The sequence below is a fragment of the Elephantulus edwardii genome, unplaced genomic scaffold, assembly GCF_000299155.1.
Source record: "Elephantulus edwardii isolate Elephantulus edwardi_28Jun2011 unplaced genomic scaffold, EleEdw1.0 scaffold00026, whole genome shotgun sequence".
NCBI classification, from domain to species: domain Eukaryota; kingdom Metazoa; phylum Chordata; class Mammalia; order Macroscelidea; family Macroscelididae; genus Elephantulus; species Elephantulus edwardii.
The window spans coordinates 16,236,717-16,253,490 of record NW_006399776.1 but is presented as its reverse complement, the minus strand read 5'-3'; the positions used below and the strand labels follow the sequence as shown (position 1 = coordinate 16,253,490).

General features: G+C 43.2%; 1 protein-coding gene across 2 annotated transcripts in view; it reads right to left on the bottom strand.

Moving 5' to 3' along the window:
- RYR3 (ryanodine receptor 3) overlaps positions 1-13,940 on the bottom strand; it is a 753,100-nt gene extending 739,160 nt beyond the window's left edge. For both annotated transcript variants that reach the window (XM_006883055.1, XM_006883056.1), the window contains exon 1: positions 13,826-13,940. In XM_006883055.1, the coding sequence (XP_006883117.1) occupies positions 13,826-13,876 (51 nt within the window). In that variant the 5' untranslated portion in view covers positions 13,877-13,940. The remainder of the gene's footprint in view (positions 1-13,825) is intronic.
- Positions 13,941-16,774: the final 2,834 nt, after the last annotated feature.

Below are 16,774 nucleotides of genomic sequence, written 5' to 3'. Positions count from 1 at the left end.
TCAATTAACAGATGCAGCCCTGGACATGCTTACTACTCCATGCCGGGTAATCTAGAAGAGAGTTACCCGACCAACTGACTGGAAGAGATTCATATTTGTTCCTATTCCTAAGTACGGTGATTGAACAAAAGAATATAATGAACATTACATGCAAGCAAAATAGCGTTGAGGATCATCCAAAAATGGTTACTTAGAACAGTACACCGACAGAGAATTGCCAAACTGGGTTTAGAAGAGGCTCTGCACCAGTGATAACACCTCTAATGTCAAATAGATCTTGGCAGAAAGTAGGAAATATCAGAAGAATGTCTATTTGTCTTTTATTGGCTTTGCAAAGGCATTTGACTGTGCGGAGCATCACAAACTATGGCTAAGCTTGTTAAGAATGGGAGTTCCATAACAATTATGCTTCTCTGAAATCTATACCTAGACTAAGACACTTCTGTCTGAACAGCGCACAGGAACATTGCGCGGTTTAAGATCAGGAAAGGAAAGCGTCAGAGCTGTATCCTCTCTCCATAACTACTCAACCTTTATGCATCAATAACCTGTGTTATGCTGATGACACAACCTTGCTTGATGAAAGTGAGGAGGACCTGAAGTGCTTACTGCAGAGGTTCAACAACTGCAACCCTCAATATGGAATAATCTCAACATCAAAAGAAGCAAAAATACTCACTACTAGACCAAGAGGCAATATTATGATAGATGGAGAAAAGATTGAAATTGTCAGCAATTTAATCTTACTTGGAATCACAGTCAACACTGTTGGTACCAGAAACTTGGTAGACAGATAGCATAGGGTATATATGCTGTCAAGAATCTCACCAAAGTCCTAAAGAGTAATGATGTCAACTTAACGTCTAAGGTGTGCCTGATTCAAGTGTTTGCAATCATCTGTCATGCTTGTGAGAGCTGGAAAGTGAAGAAGGATGACAGGAGAATAAATGAGGCATTAGAGCTGTGGTGCTGGAGAATAATGCTCAATATCCTATGTGCTGCAAAAAGAACAAACAGATATTCTTGGAGAAAGTGGAACCAGAATGTTCCTTGGAGACAAAAATAGTGAAGTACCATCTCACATATTTTGGCCATGTTGTTAGGACATGCTCGGAAAAAGCCATCATGCTTTGAAAGCTGGAGACTTGGCAAAGGAGAGAGTTTGTCAACAAGTGGAACTGATGCAGTGTCTGTGGCAATGAACTGAAATGTGTCAAGGATGAGAAGGACATCACAGAATAGGACAGAGTTCAGGTCTATTGTTCATGGGTTGCTATGAATTGTACCTGACTCGACAACACTTAACAACAACAACAGCGTAACTAATGCCAATGTTTACACTCTTTATTGAGATAATATCTTAGAGTTACTGAGAAAAGTATTGGGCACTTAACAAATTTACATGGACACTATTATTTTCTTCATTTAACACAAGGAGGGGGAAGGCAGAAAATTCTGTAAACTTCTGCACATTTCGCACATTTCAAAAAGAACATTTTGCACCATAAAATCACAGGGAATGTAAATTAATTATTACAAATTCATCCTAAGTGTTTAATATTCTTGCTATCACAAAACAAGATTTCCTCTTGACCCTGAAATTAGAGGCATCCAACAATAAGACGCTTCTTTCAGCTATGTGATTTCTAGTATCTTGTTCAGGAGCAGGCATAGAGTTGTTGTTAGATGTCACTGTGTTGACTACAATTCCTAGTGACTCTATGAACAATAGATATGAACCTGGCCCTACACTGTGTAATCTTCACAATCTCTGATATGCTTGGATCTATTGTTACAGTCACTCTATCAATCCATCTTGTTGATGGTCTTCCTCACATGTTGAATGAATAACAGGCTTACTATACATTTTATGACATGTAGATGAAGGATTTCTGGTGGTAAAGTATCCTATCACTAACTGAAATGTTGACAGTGCAAATCCATCAAAAACTTGAGGTGAAATATAGAAGTCTCATCCCACAACAATTTACAGCCTGAGAAAGCCAACTGAGGGTTATTATGGGTGGAATAAATGCATTGATAGTGGAGTTATGTAGATGACAATTTTTTTCTAAAAGCATTTAAAGGCTTGCATAATCTATATTTATTTTAATGATGAGGTCTACTGTTTACTAAACCCTATTAACCTGCCTACCAATCCTCTCTTACACAGTGATAAATTTTACATTGTCTTTGACATTTTCCTTCAAGAACCTTGATGCATATTGTAAGCTATATTGTACTCAAAGATATTCATGCATTCTAAGGAGTGAATTGATTAAAAAAGAAGCTGAGGATTCACGCAGAGCTGCAACATGGCTGAACCTCAGATTCCTACTGCACATGTGTTTTGTCTGGCTGGCCATATACATGTATTTTCTGTTTGAATGTGTCAGAGACCTCTCCAATGTACTAACGAGCAAAGATGCCAGCCTAGAGACTAAGGCACATCTGATCCAGGCCATGGTCTCTGCAGTTACTTGCTATGCATCAGAGAGCTGGAAAATTGCTAAAGATGACAGAAGAATTGATGCCTTTGAGTTGTGGTGCTGTGGAAGAGTACTGAGTATACCATGGACAGACAGGAGAACAAACAGAACTGTGTTAGAGAGGGTGAAACCAAGCTTCCCCTTGGAGGCTAGGATTTTGAAGCTCCATCTCACATATTTTGGCACAGGGCCATGAGGGGCCAGTTCTTGGAGAAGGACATCTTGTCTGGAAGGTTGAAAGGACAGCACAGGAGAGGAAGACTCCGGATGAGATGGATTGACACCATAGCTGGGGTAATGGCGGTAGGTGTGTCAGAGTCAGTGAGAACAGTTCAGGATAGGGCAGGGTTCAGAGCTGCTGTACACACATGGCATGTAACAATAACAACATCTGAATGTGTAGAACAGGCCCACTTCTTTGTATTGCCTTTTACACATTGTTACCTTCCTGACTTCTTTTTGGCCTGACATCTTTTTGCTATCTCCCTGATGTACACATGCCTCGGGGATTTGTGTGGCTGAATTTAAGATCCTTGTGCTCCTGAAGTTAATGATCTATGACTCATACTTCATGTTGATAAGAGACTTTTCAAGCTGTTAAATGATTACCATTCCAAGGTGCCTCTATATGCATACCTTGCTCTCTTGTAAGAAAATCAGAGTCCTTTCAATCATATTTCTAAAACATTGCTAATATGTAATCCCATTACCACAACTCCTTGTTAAGTGAACAAACTAGAACCCAGAGGAAAAACAGGCAATACTACAGGTACGCAGCAAAATAAATGCCACTAAACATAGTTCACATCTTAGCTCTGACTTATTTCGTTTTTTAACCTAATGCCTCTTGAAAATAAGTGAGATTTGTTCAAGCCATCACCATGGTTTATTCCTAGACTTCCCTTTCTCCCAGCCAGCCTTGACAGAAAAGAGGACAACTTGGAAACTACTGCTCAGAATAACCACCACATATCCTACATAACAGAAATATAGAAACTTATGAGGGGCACACATTCTCCTGGAATTCGTTGTCAAATCCATTCAAACTGAGATCTGATCTCCTGGATTCAGCTTTTGGTTCAATGTGTGGTTGTGGCCAACTGGAGCCCTCCAATGACCTGAATATTATTTACCATTTGGATTGGGTGGTCCTTGGTATAGAGTGCAGTTATCCTAATCAATACTCTTTACCCTGTGAACATTTACATGCCTTTGATAGACAACTTTCCATTTCTTCCTGTAGTCCCACTGCCTAGGTCTCTCTGCTCAGGGCCATTAGAGAACTCAACTGTGAAATTACAGCAAGTTAATGCCAGGCCTTGTCACTGGTCTGCTGAGATGTTAGCACATCCAGTAAGGTTCTTTCCTATTTGCCCTGGCACTCCTCTTTCTCTCTCTCCCTCATACAAACACACACACACACACACACACACAATTTTTTTTTCAGCTGTCGTTTAACTCACCTTTAGATTTTGTTTTGGGTGTCTTTTTTGTTTTGGTTTTTTCTTGTAGAAACTGTTCCAAGTCCACTTTAGGAATTCTGGAGCATTTGCATGGGATTATAACGAGTAACATATCAATAAATATGATAACTCATTATGGAGTTTTGTTACTTGAATATTTTCGACACCAGGAAGGGGGATTTAGTTTTCACTTTGCTGTAGACTCAGCTTACCTTATTAAGAAGCTGAAGTTTTCTTTTTCTTACTATACTTTCTGATTCTGAATTCTGTAAAACAAAGTGCTAGCACTAGTTATGGCTAAAATGAAGTAAGCCACTTTCTCCCATGTAACTCTAAGGTTCCTAACTCTGCTCAAAGGTCCTAAGGGAATAAAGACTGCATTTCCCAACTACTAGTCCCAGAACCCAAATGACTGTGCCCTGATGGTTATTTTACCTACTCAGAGCTCCCTTACCCTGGCACAGTGCCCTCCCACTGAAGCTTGTCCCTCTATGCTCCCAAGCACTCACAGTTCTCTATTTCAATTCCTATTCCTTCAGGAATTGGCTCTTCTCAGTTGTTAATGATGCTAATCACTAATGGTACCCACTAAGCTAATGATCTTGTATTTCAATTTCTAGATAAAGAAAATTTCTTGAGGCAATGACTTAACCCAAAGGCGGAATACAGGTATTCTTTGGTATACAGGTTATGGTGACACTGACGTCAGCACAGATGTCATTCTGACACATTCTTGTTCCTCTAAGCTGTGCTGCCCTGCTCATATCAAACCACTGGCTTCTATAATAGAAAGACGCACAGAGACTGAACTCAGAGGAAAACTGTTGATGGCCTTGTAAGATTCTGCACAGACAACAGCAGCTTTGTCTCCAGAGCTCTCTCCCGCCTCTTCTGCACTCTGCAAGCAGCAGCAGCAGCAGCAGCAAGCAGCTGTTATGCCAAAGAAAGGGACTCCACGTTCACTTGGATTTTGGAATCTCTTCACAATATAATTTCAAGTCACCACGCTTGCTTTTTATTCTAGGGTACCAAACAGAATACAAACAATACCTATGCAAGGAGACAAGCCCCTGCATGGACTGTTGTTGTTGTATATAAAATCAATGAAGAAATCTACTGTCTAGAGAGGTAGAGAGTTAAAAAAAAAAGGCAGACACCTAGCTCAGGGTTTCCTACTTGTAAAGCTGTGCCCCAGTCCAAAGGACTACAGGCCAGTGCATTACTGTGGAGTCAGCAATGTGCTCCTAGCTGAAGAGGGCAAGGAGCGCGTGTGAGAAGAGGAGTCACGGCTCTCTCGTTTTTTGAATAGTTTATCATCAGTCTTGGAGCATAATTGAACTTTCTTTCCAAACAATCTTGAATCAGAAATAACATAAAGAGGGGATGAAAATCTTGGCAGCTCAGGAAACTTCTTGTAGCAGGACCACAGCTAAGATGCCAGCACTTTTTTCTCTCCTTCTGTACTAAAGTGATGCTATGATGACAAAACTCACTGGACCAAAGGAAACTGCAGTGGCTGGAAATGGCTTTGTCCCGAAACTACCCCAGTGGCTCCTAAACAAGATGGCTGACACAATACCTGCTTAAGCCCCCGAAGACACATTCTGACTCTCTGGGAGAAGTGCGCCCCACCACAGAAGCATTTGTTTCACCCACATACAGCCAAAAAGAACTTTCGATGGACTCTGACTTCACAAAGGAACTGTGTTATCCTATGGGTTAAGTATTGGGCTGAATGGAAAGGCTGATGGTTTAAACCCTCGTCACTGTGCAACAATGAGGCAATCCGCACCCATGAAGGTTTACAGGCCTGGGAACTCCATGGTGCAGTTCCATTCTCCCCTACAGGGTCTCTATCTGTTGGAACCAATTCAACAGCTGGGACTAGGTGGTGGTTTGCCTACATAAAAAGATAAGACTGGAGCCACAAATCATTACATATAAAAAGTGAGTCCATTTTACAGGAACATGACCCTCTTTGCTAAGGAGAAAGAAGAATGTTCTCCTATAAGGAAATTGTGAAAGAAGGAAGAGTTTTAGAATGAAAACATTTATAAAGTTCAATAAGGAAAAGAAGTTTCATGAGAAAGAGTGTTATTGTTATTGTTGTTGTTAGGTGCCGTCAAGTTAATTATGACTCAAAGCGACCCTATGAACAAAAGATCTAAACCTTGTTCTTTCTTGTGCCATCCTCACACTTCCTGACACACTAGAGCCCACTGCAGCACTCTCCATGTCAATCCGCCTGGTTGAAGGTCTTCCTTCTTCCTTTCCTTCGCCAGCCCTCCACCCTTCCAGCATCATGTCCTTCTCCAAGGAAAAGCCCCCCTAGCAACTTGCCCAAAGTACGTGGGGCAAAGTCTCATCATTCTTGCCTCCAACGGGCATTCCAGCTGTACTCTCTCCAAGGTATGTTTGTTCTCTTGTCCATCCATGGGATGTTCAATGTTCTCCAACACCACAGCTCAAAGGCATCAATTCTTTTTTCTGTCATCCTTATTATGAGAAAGATTAGTTTTTTTAATTTTCTGAGAAGAAAGTAAATACTTGTCTTTCATTTGTTGGACAGCATCATGGAGAACAACCTGGTCTTTGATGTTTGATGGCCATCCTACCAGAAGAAGAGTGTATTGTCTTATTTTTATCTTTCTTATCTCTCTTTTCCACATGTCCTATTCCAGATTGTTAACTGGAATACACATAAGAAAGTTTAACTGAGTAATTGTACTTGGGCTGAAACTCCACTGGAGAGAATCAAACAACTCTGAATTGGAGATGATGACCTGAGCAAGAGCAGCTAGAGAAGGGGCCTACTGTGGACCTTGTGTATTACTAAGAAGATCCAATGTTGGGTTGGTCTCACAGAGATATGAAACAAAAACACTTTACACAATCCCTCTCTCATTTTATCTTATCTGGAGAATCCTCTCTTAGGATTTCTGTGAAGCTGTTAAGAGAAGTCCTATCTTCATAAAGCAGGAGAAAGAAACTCAATTTTCTTAAATGGCTTTCTCAAGGTCAAAATGAACTGCATCTAGAAATATGAATTCCTCCTTTCAATATTTTTTTGTCATATCATCCAACTCCTACTGGATAAGCCTCGCATTAAGGATAGCTTTAAGGACAAAGCTAATTTAGAAGGGTTTACACTAGCATGAAATTGTGAGAAATGAGCTAAAGTTCTGGGTTCTTAAAATGCAAACTGTCCTCGAATCCACTCAAGAGATCTGGTAGAATCCCTTGGAACCATACTAAATTTAAAATTCTAAGAAGTAAGAGAGAGGAAAGCACAATTTTTGAAATTATATGATAAAAAATGTTTACCAATGAGTGAAAAAAAAATATAATAATACAAGCAAAAGAGGTAAATAAGTACAGATAGGTATGAGAACTATTTAAATATAGACACTTCAGAAATAATTATTGTATTATTTTGCTCTCAAAATAAATTCCTTCCACTCTTTCATTTTTTCAGCATTTTCTCCCTTACACCAGCCCTGACGAAGCAAAGAAATGTATTTGTTTCTTCTATAAATCAACATTAGAAAAGGAATTTAAGTTGTTAAAATATATTTCCCTTATGTGTTACCATTTTTGCTCTATAATCGTATTAGCATATAGACAGAAACACGTAAAGACATCAGACACATCTCTTTCAAATGTAAAGCTGTTCTTTGGTCTTAACTCATCTTACAGTAGGCTAAAACATATCCCAATTACTTCTAAATTTTCAGCCATAATTACCTCCTTTCTCGGTAGACCAGAAGCTTAAAATCTCTTATAGCTGTTTCAGGTACGGACAGTCAGAACCTTAGCAGTGGCGGACATGAGCCATGATCCCCTAATGCCATTAAGACCTATCTAACCCAAGTTAATTCCTTTACAAGAAAGACTCACTTTCCTTGTTAGAGCCTCGTGGGCTATTTCTCTGAGAAAAAGACAATATTCCACACTTAACAACCTTGGTACCAGCAGTCAGGAAATAAAGAGATGCACATTGTACTGGGGAAATCTGCAGTTAGGTACCTCTTCAAATTACTGAGGAGTAATGATTTCAGTTTGAGGTCTAAGGTGTGTCTGATTGCAGGCCACAGTTTTTCCGATCACTTGCTATGCATCTGAGAGATGGGAAATGAATAAGGATGACAGAAGAAGAATCAACATCTTTAAGCTGTGGTGTTGGAGAAGAGCACTGGACATCCCATGGACAGTCAAGAGATTCAACAGATATGTCTTGGAAAGGATGCAGCCAGAGTGCCCTACGGAGGCAGGATTGATGAGGTTTCACCACACATTCTTTGGGCATGTTGCTAGAAGGTGCTATTCCATGGAGAGGGGTATGATGCTGGGAAGGGCAGAGGATCAGCGAAGAAGAGGAAGACCCTCAACCAGGTGTATTGACACGGTGACGGGTCGCAATGGGCTCTAGTGTGAAGATGGCACAGGATGGAACAGGGTTCAGACCTTTTGTTAATGGGGTCATTGTGAGTCATACTCTACTCAACAGCACCTAGCAACAACAATAACGACACTAATGTAGAAATGTAATCATATTAGCCCTGAGAAGCCAAGAAAGAAGAAGCAAGGAGGGACAATGGGAGGCACTTGGGGATATTCTAGGTTTCATAATTTTAATCAGCAAATCTAATTCCACTAGCAAGTTCCATCCAACTTCTGTAATAACAGGAGCCTGGGCATCTGAGGTCTCACTAGTTAATACTTGCAAGCCCTCTATGCCACTGAGATCCAAGGAAAAGAACACTCCACCTCTTCCCTCTCAACTCCTAGAGGAAATGTTACCACAAGCATGGCACAACCATCATGCAGCTATTATGTAAACTGACCTGCTGAAGGGTCAATACAACATGAAATGAAGATTCAGTGTTACCTTAACCTGGAGCAGCGTGCACCAGAGGGAAGTAAACTCACACACAGGTGACAGCGCTCACACTCAGGAGAATTTTCCCAGTCACACTGAATGGAGGAAACTGAGTTAATGGAAGCAGTCTTTGACTCTCATCCCATGTGCCTTCTCTCCTCCCACGAGAGCTGTAAATTTAGATAGAGGAGTACAACTTTCTACAAGGAGGGCTAAATTAGGCAGACTCTGACCAATCTTTAATGGAAACTAATGTTTATCTCACTTTTCTTTCCGTTTCAATTCACTCTGTGGTGGAATAGGGGGTTGGCAAAGGAGAAGGCTGTGGTGTTTTAAAAACCAAAAGTTAAATCTTGGAGAGAGAGTGTGTTTACTGGATATCCCAGTCTAAAGGGTTGAAATCAGCCTGTCTGTCTCTGTCTCTCTGTCTGTCTGTCTGTCTCTCTTTCTCTCTCACACACACACACATGCACACACACGTGGGTAAAAAGATATATCTCCTAGAACCCTGAAACATGGTGCTGTGTCAGCTCAAGCAACTGTCTGGGAGATATGGCAATTGCCATTCTTTCCCCCATAACTTCTTGCTTTCAGATTGGTGGCTGGCAGGATTATCTGCATCCAAGCAGCTTCAGAGCCACGTCAGTGACACTGGCTACGTCAGCAAGAACAGTCAGAAGGAAAGATGATGCCACTGCTAACAGCAGTGGGAGGGGAAATTTTAACCTTAGAGTAAATTCTTAGGTCTATCTGTCTAATATTCTCTCTCTGCTATAAATAACTGCCAGGAACATAGCATTTTATATGGCTGTCTTAAAGTTTGGAGTACAGGAGAATTTAATAACATGACGTGCTTAAGCTTCTAAACCTTTTTGAAAGGCTTTCGCTTGGTAAGACAGGGTCAGCTTCAAATGTGTCAGAGAAGGCAACCACAATCAACGATGACAACTAAACCTGTTGCCACTGAGTCAGTTAAACTCACAGTAACCCTAAGGACAGAGTAAAACCATACTACAGGTTTCCAGGGTTGTAAATCTTTCTAGTTAACGGCTATCTTGTTTCCCTGTGGGGCAGATGGAAGGCTCAAATTGCCAACCTTATGATTTGCTGTGAGTACATACTCACTGTGCTATCAATGTTCCTTAGGAGGAACCAATACCTAGCAACTGTCTAAAGCCACACAGACCTACCATGATTACTGCACTGAACTCTAGCCCAATTCATGCCGTCAACAGTCCTGCTTTTGAGTTCTGGTGGTGTAGACTACAGAGTGTTGGATTGCTAACCCACAGGTGACTGGTTTGAATTTACCAGCAGCACCTGTGTATAAAGCAGACCTCCTGGGTGATGTATAGCCTAGGAAAATCTGATGGAGGGTCAGCTATGAGTCACTTCGGATTTGATGGCAGTGAGTGTGAGTAGTCATAAGATTACACAATAGCAACCCACAATTTGATGTGAATCCTTGACCCAATGCTATTTTACTCTGTGTGTGTGTGTGTGTGTGTGTGTATGTGTGTGTGTATTTAAATTCTAAATTTAAAAATCTTTGCCCTCTAGGATTAGAATCCTTTACATTTACAGTTGCAAAGATATTATCCTATTCCATCATAATTATCAACTGCCTCAGGGTCTTTAAAAATGCTAGGTAAGGAGGAATTATATGAATGTGGCTAAAATGCTCTAAAATATGTTGTTTTGGGGAAAGAGAAACCCTAAATTAAAGGTAGATGACGAATTTAAGTAAAAACATATCTATTTTATATCTCAGGGGGAAAAAAATTCCCTGTTTACACACTCTAGTGATTCTTGACTCTGCTAAAAATAGCAAACTAAAGTAAAAATATTCTGCAGATATTAGCAGTTTATAGTGTCTAAATATCAAGAAACCACTTGCCTAATTCATGGATATAGTGGGGGAACATGTGACTATGGAGTGCAATAGCTCTCATTTCAGATGCCAGTCTCGAGCAGTCACTTCATACTGCATAATGTAAATACCAGTAAATTGTAAATCACTGTTATTGTGACATGCTATTGAGTCACTTCCAACTCACAGTGACCCCAGATGAAAAGACAACAAAATACTACACAGTCTCATGCCTTCTTCACAATCAATACTGTTAGAGTCATTGTTTCAACCATTGTGCTTTGAGTTTCTCTCTTTTTTTCTAACACACATGATATCCCTCTCCAGAGGCTGGTCCTTCTTGATAATCTTTCCAAAATAAATTAGATGAAGCCCTGCAATTTTCACTTAAGGCAGGTCTCTGTAGGTCCCTGGGTGATACAAAGTGTGTTACCATGTACTAACTGAAAGAGTGGTGGTTCAAACCCATCTACTGTGGCTCTATTTGACAAGAGTTAAAGAAAGACCTGATGATCTGCTCCTATCAATATTACAGCCTTAAAAAAAAACCTTCATGAAACTGAGTCCAACACTGTAACACACAAGGCTGCTATGAATCTGAATTGACTTGATTGTCACCCGGTGAACAACCGGAATCAGTGACCTCCATGGCAAGGGGAATGATTTTCTTTACCTATTTCATTATCTATTTTCTCCTCCAATGATCCAGAAATGAAGACACTAACCCTTCAGTAATAAGATTATTAGAAACCTTGGTGGCACGATGGTTAAAATGTTTTGATGCTATCCAGTGTTAGACAGTTTGAACCATCCACTCTGCAGGACAAATATGGCTGCCTCCCTCAGGATTACAGCCTTTGAAACCCTTTAGGGAAGGCTTATTTTGTCCTTTTGACTCTGTTCAATCCTCTGTCAAAATCAACTCAAAAGCAATGCACTTATTTTGGGGGGAAGGGTAACAGGGTTGATGGAAAATATACCTACATAAAGGGATTAATGATTAGTAGGAAGGAGTGAAAAGACTAGATTTGGAGCACATTGGCGACATCCAATGCTCTCACACTCTCAGTCTCTCTCTCTCCCTCTCTCAGACATAATAAAAAAAATATTACATGGATAGGCTTTAAAAGGAATTCACTTAACCTAATGCCTCACTATAAACATAAAAAAAAAAGAACAAACAAAAAACCAACAACCCACAAAAAAGCTTTGGCTATAAATGTACCCAAAAATCCCAAATACAAAACAAAATTTCGCTGCTCCATGGAGAGGGAAAGTTTGGAAAGATGGCCACAGTAGCTAAGAGAAACAGATTTGCTAGGGAAAAAAAAGAGAAAGAAAGAAAGGGAACCCATCAAACAAAAAGCAACAGCAGCAGCAGCCTAAATCATGACTCTCTGGGCCATCTAGTCACCCCTGACCCTTTCTATGAAAGGGAACTTCTTGTGATAGTGTCAAAAAAGATCATTAAGTAACAAGTTAGAGAAACGACTGATAAGGGAAGGGACTCAATGGGGTACCTGAGCTGCTCCTCATCCAACACTGAGGACACTTGTTGGAGGACATTCACAAGAATCCCACAGAGCTTCGGGAGGAACAGGCCGTTTTAGAACAGAAGGACTCAACTGTGCCACCTGTGTCTGGATGCCGTTTCTTCTTGTGCAGTGGAAGATACATGAAGGGAGTCAGAGTCGGCTCCTCAGACCCAGGAGGAAAGGTGACTTCAGTGACCTTTCGGTAATCTCGGGAAGGATGTGGGTCCCTCTATATCACCCACGGAAGATCCAAGTCCCACCTCTAAGAAAAAAACCCACCTTTTGAAGAGACTCCAGAAAAGGGAAAGAGCTGCTTTCAGAAGTGGGAAGAATAACCCAAAAGATGGAAAAGAGCCAGGTTGCACTCTTCGGACGCCAAGCTGCTTTTACGTTTATTAGTCGCACACCTTAACCACTGTGCCACCGGGGCTCCCTGACCAGACGTCTGATGGCACTTTAAAATTAAGACTGAGGGACAGAACAGAATTTCATTCTAGCCTCTGAGAGCTCGACCACATAGGTACAATTTCCTAACATTTATAGAGCAATTTACGATTCACCGTGACATTCACTGTCTTATTTTATCTACATCATCCTGAGACAATGGTTAAATTTGCTCCATTGTATAAAAGAGGAAACTGAGGCTAGAAAGGTTGGATTCGGCTATTTGTTCAAGGTCACGTGGCTTAAATCAGCGTTAGGACTCAAACCCATTTCTCCCTCTTGCCCCACTCAATCCCCACCTGCCTGTGCTTGTCCACCTTGAAAGATGTAACATTAACTCGTAAGATGCAAGGCTGCTGTGTCTGTGAGGACTTTGCAACCCCTTCCCCTCCAGCATGGGGTGGAGCAGCGCCCTCAGCTGCCTGTGAGGGGACCTGAGTGACGCGGAACCTCAAACAGGGGTTTCCCCAGTCCTGCAGCGCTCGTGAGAGCCAGAGACTGAAGCAGCCTGAGCTCTGGGCTCTCACACTCCAACAATCAACGCTCCAGCTGCAGCTGAAGGCTTGGGGGTTAAGGTGCGCCGGGCAGCGCTGGCTGAATTCCCTCCGGAGCGATCCCTGGGCTGGGAAGGAGCGCCCGTGTCTGCTTCTCCGACTTTGCTCCTCTCCTTTGCTCCTGCCTGCCCTGGGGGCTTCTTTCCCGGAGGTTCCCGAGTGCACCAGGTGCCTCAGAGAAGGAAGGGGACCGGACCGAGTGCCGTCTGAGAGTGTCAGAGAGGGCAGACTGTAGAGCTAAATCTCTGAGCCTCTGGGTTCCGGCAACCACCGGCAAAACCCAGCTGGAAGTTTGGATGTCAAAGGTTTCAAACCAAGTAGCAAGTTGCGCGGTGAACAAGCAGCCTTGGGGAGGGACCTAACCTAGGGGTGGGGGTAAGGAAAGAAAAGCGAGGCAGGGGCCGGTGCCCCTTACCACACAGCCCCTCGCGGCCGCGTGGGTCAGCGGCCGGTCCACCTCTGCAGCCCGCGGGTGCGGAGACCGCGCTGGGCACCCGGCACGGGGCACCGCGGCGCAGCGCAGCCCCTCCTAGTCCAGCTCCGCGCTCCTCTCCACCTGCCCGCCGCCTCGCCCACGCCTTGGAGACTCACAGTCCGCAGGAACTGGATCTCGTCCTCTCCTCCTTCTCCCGCTTCGGCCATGGTTCCCCTGGCGTCGGCGGTGCCCCAGCCTCCGGCGCCTCTGCTTCCCCCGGCAGCCGCTCGGCGTGCGCTGTCTGCCGCTGCGCTCTATCTCCTCCTCCTCCACCTCTTCTATCTCCTCCTCCTCCTCCAGCTCCTGGCTCAGCCTCAGCAGCGCCGAGCTAAGCCCCAACCATATAGGGAGCTGGGCTAACACTCCACTGCACTGCAGAGCGCCAACGCCAACCCAGCAGCCCGCCCACCCCTCTCGCCTCGCGTGGAAGCCAAGTGCGCGGCGGCCTCGGGCCCCGTGGAGAGCCCAGCCGAGGGTGCACCGAGCGGGCGGGGGCGCCAGGGAGGGCGCGGACTGGGGGCCGGCACTGGGGGGCCGCCCGCTCCCACGCACCGCGCGGCTCCGCACCTCACCGCACACTCAGAGGCGCACGCCCCGCAGCGCCGCAAGGAGGCCCCCTACCCTGTTGGAATTCTCAAACAAAGGCCAGTTGCTTTGCTGGAGCCTGTCAAGCCCCCTTGCTTGCCCACCTTGTTCACGAATGTGTGTGCATACATGTGTTATTCATTCGGTCTCAGATGCCTTTCTCAAGACCCGAGAACCTTGGCTCATATAGGCTGAGCAGAACATTTCATTCTTCCTGGTGGTGGTGAGGAAACAGTGCAGTGAGGGTGACTGTCCATTCATAAAGTTTGCTACTCCCTGATTAGCCCTTTCTGCACCTCAGTCATGCTTGTTCCCCCCTTCAGAATCCCAGAGTAGGTATTATTACTCAGCCCTGTAATAGATGGATTGCGGTAACTTCTCTCTGCACTCCAGAGAACTTAAAAGAGCTGCCCATTCCCAGGTTCAATCTGGTGATCAGAGGGCCCTTTCCTTCTGCCAATCCCTCTCCCTTCTACACTAGTTCTGCTGTGTCTTATGTCATCCTGTGAGCTGTGAAGTGGGAAAAGGAAGCATAGACACAAAGGTAAATTCCTGTTCACTACCACCAGGTCTACAGGCGGCTGACTTTCCAGCTGTCCTCGTGGTCCTCTCTGAGGTTGAAGATGTAGGGTGCCCCCTTCTGTCTGCTGGCCAGGAAAAGCTGGGGCAAGAGAAGTTTTCCAGCTAAAGAGCACCACAGAGAGCTGCAGATTTAGCATCCAGGCCTATGGACAGCAATTCTGTGCTGATAATGGTTGAGGACACTGGAAACTCCAACAATTGTCAATTTTAAATAAGGCTTCCTTACAGATGGCCTCCTACTCTTGGTTCTGCCTGAACACTTCTTTCCTATGCTCTAGCCCCACATATTCTATTGGGCAATGCAAATACCAAGAGGTGTTCTTACATGGTTCCTAAATTGCCTCTCAGTAGAGAGTGCAAAGTTAAGGTCCTTGACTGAGAATGAAAGTATAGTCTCAAGTCACTTATTGGTACCTCAGAAGGAATACTTGGTGATCTGCTTCTGAAAAATGAACCATTGAAAACCCTTTGGAGAACAGTTCTATGAGTCAGAGTGGATCGAGATGGCCCTGGTGTATAAGGCCTGCCCCCTGGCCCTGGTGCTGCTTTCTGAAGCTTGCCTAAAACCACTCTGCACATTTTGTGGCCTTTGCATGCTGGAAGGCACCTGCCATGCTAACCTTTGTTATTCACTCTCCGTTCTCACTTCTAGTTAGCTTTCTCTTCCCGTCACCATTCCCTGTATGGCATGGTTTTCAGAGACTCCATCATCTTTGATGGTTTTGCTATTTGTTCTCCCTTTTTAAGGAGCTTTAGTTGATGCAGTGTGTAGTGTGCACAGGTAACTAAAAAGCTGATTGTTTTAATCTACCGGCTGCTCCAGACGAAAAGATGGACTGTTTAAGATTTATAGTCTAGCCTAGGAAAATTGATGGTATTGTGTGCCAACAAGTTAGAACCAATCCACAGCTGAGATTGTCCACCCTTGAGAGAGGGTCCCTATTAATGCTATGGCAGTCTCTTGGACAGACTTTCCACATGTTCTAATGTTGAGCTAACTTTTAGGGCAGCATTGATAACACCTGATGTGTTTGAATTTAATTAGGATTTCTAAGATTTTACCTGCACATGAACTGCTACAGTAAAACCTTCCCTGTTGTGTCCAAGTGCAAGTTCTTGAAGACTTTTTTTTAAATATATTTTTCTTCTTGTTGTTTAGTTTACTAGTTTCTGTCTACACACAGCCCACTGAGACATTTTAAAATCTAAATTATATCACTCAAAGTACTATTATCACTGAACTATGATGAGGCATACTGCAAGAGATTTTCTTAGGTTAACTTTTTTATTCTTTAACTATGACTGTTTAATAGGTCAAGAACTCATCTAAATATATTATGACCCAGTACAAATGTCTTCTTGTTCTTGAGGAGACTCTGAATGGTGGTTTCACATGCTTTACTGACATCAAGATGCAAAATATAGGACAGCACCTACTTTATCAGTCAAATAACCTTACCGTAACAGAAACTGAGGGAGGAGGGCTGCAATGCTAACCCTCCTTCCACATCCTCTTCTGGATTGCAGCACAGCTTCTTGCCACCACACCCTCTTCTGCATTGGCCTTCATTTCTGTAAGTTCCGTATTGATGTATTGCTGCAATTATAGATGCAATTCTATTTTATTTACTTGCAATTATTAACATTGTTAGTAGATGCTTTGGAGCCAGCTTGACCCTCTGTACAGAAGAACTAAACATTGTGGAAAGCTGCGACTTGCTCACAGTCACTGCTATGCTTGCACCCATTGTTGGAGCCGTCTCGTCAATGTAGCTCATTGAAGTTCTCCCTCCTTTTCATTGACTCTCAATGTAAGCACAATGATTCCTCCAGGAATGGCTCTCCGAATAACATGACATGCCAAAAGTATGTGAGATGAATTCTCATCATCTTTTCTC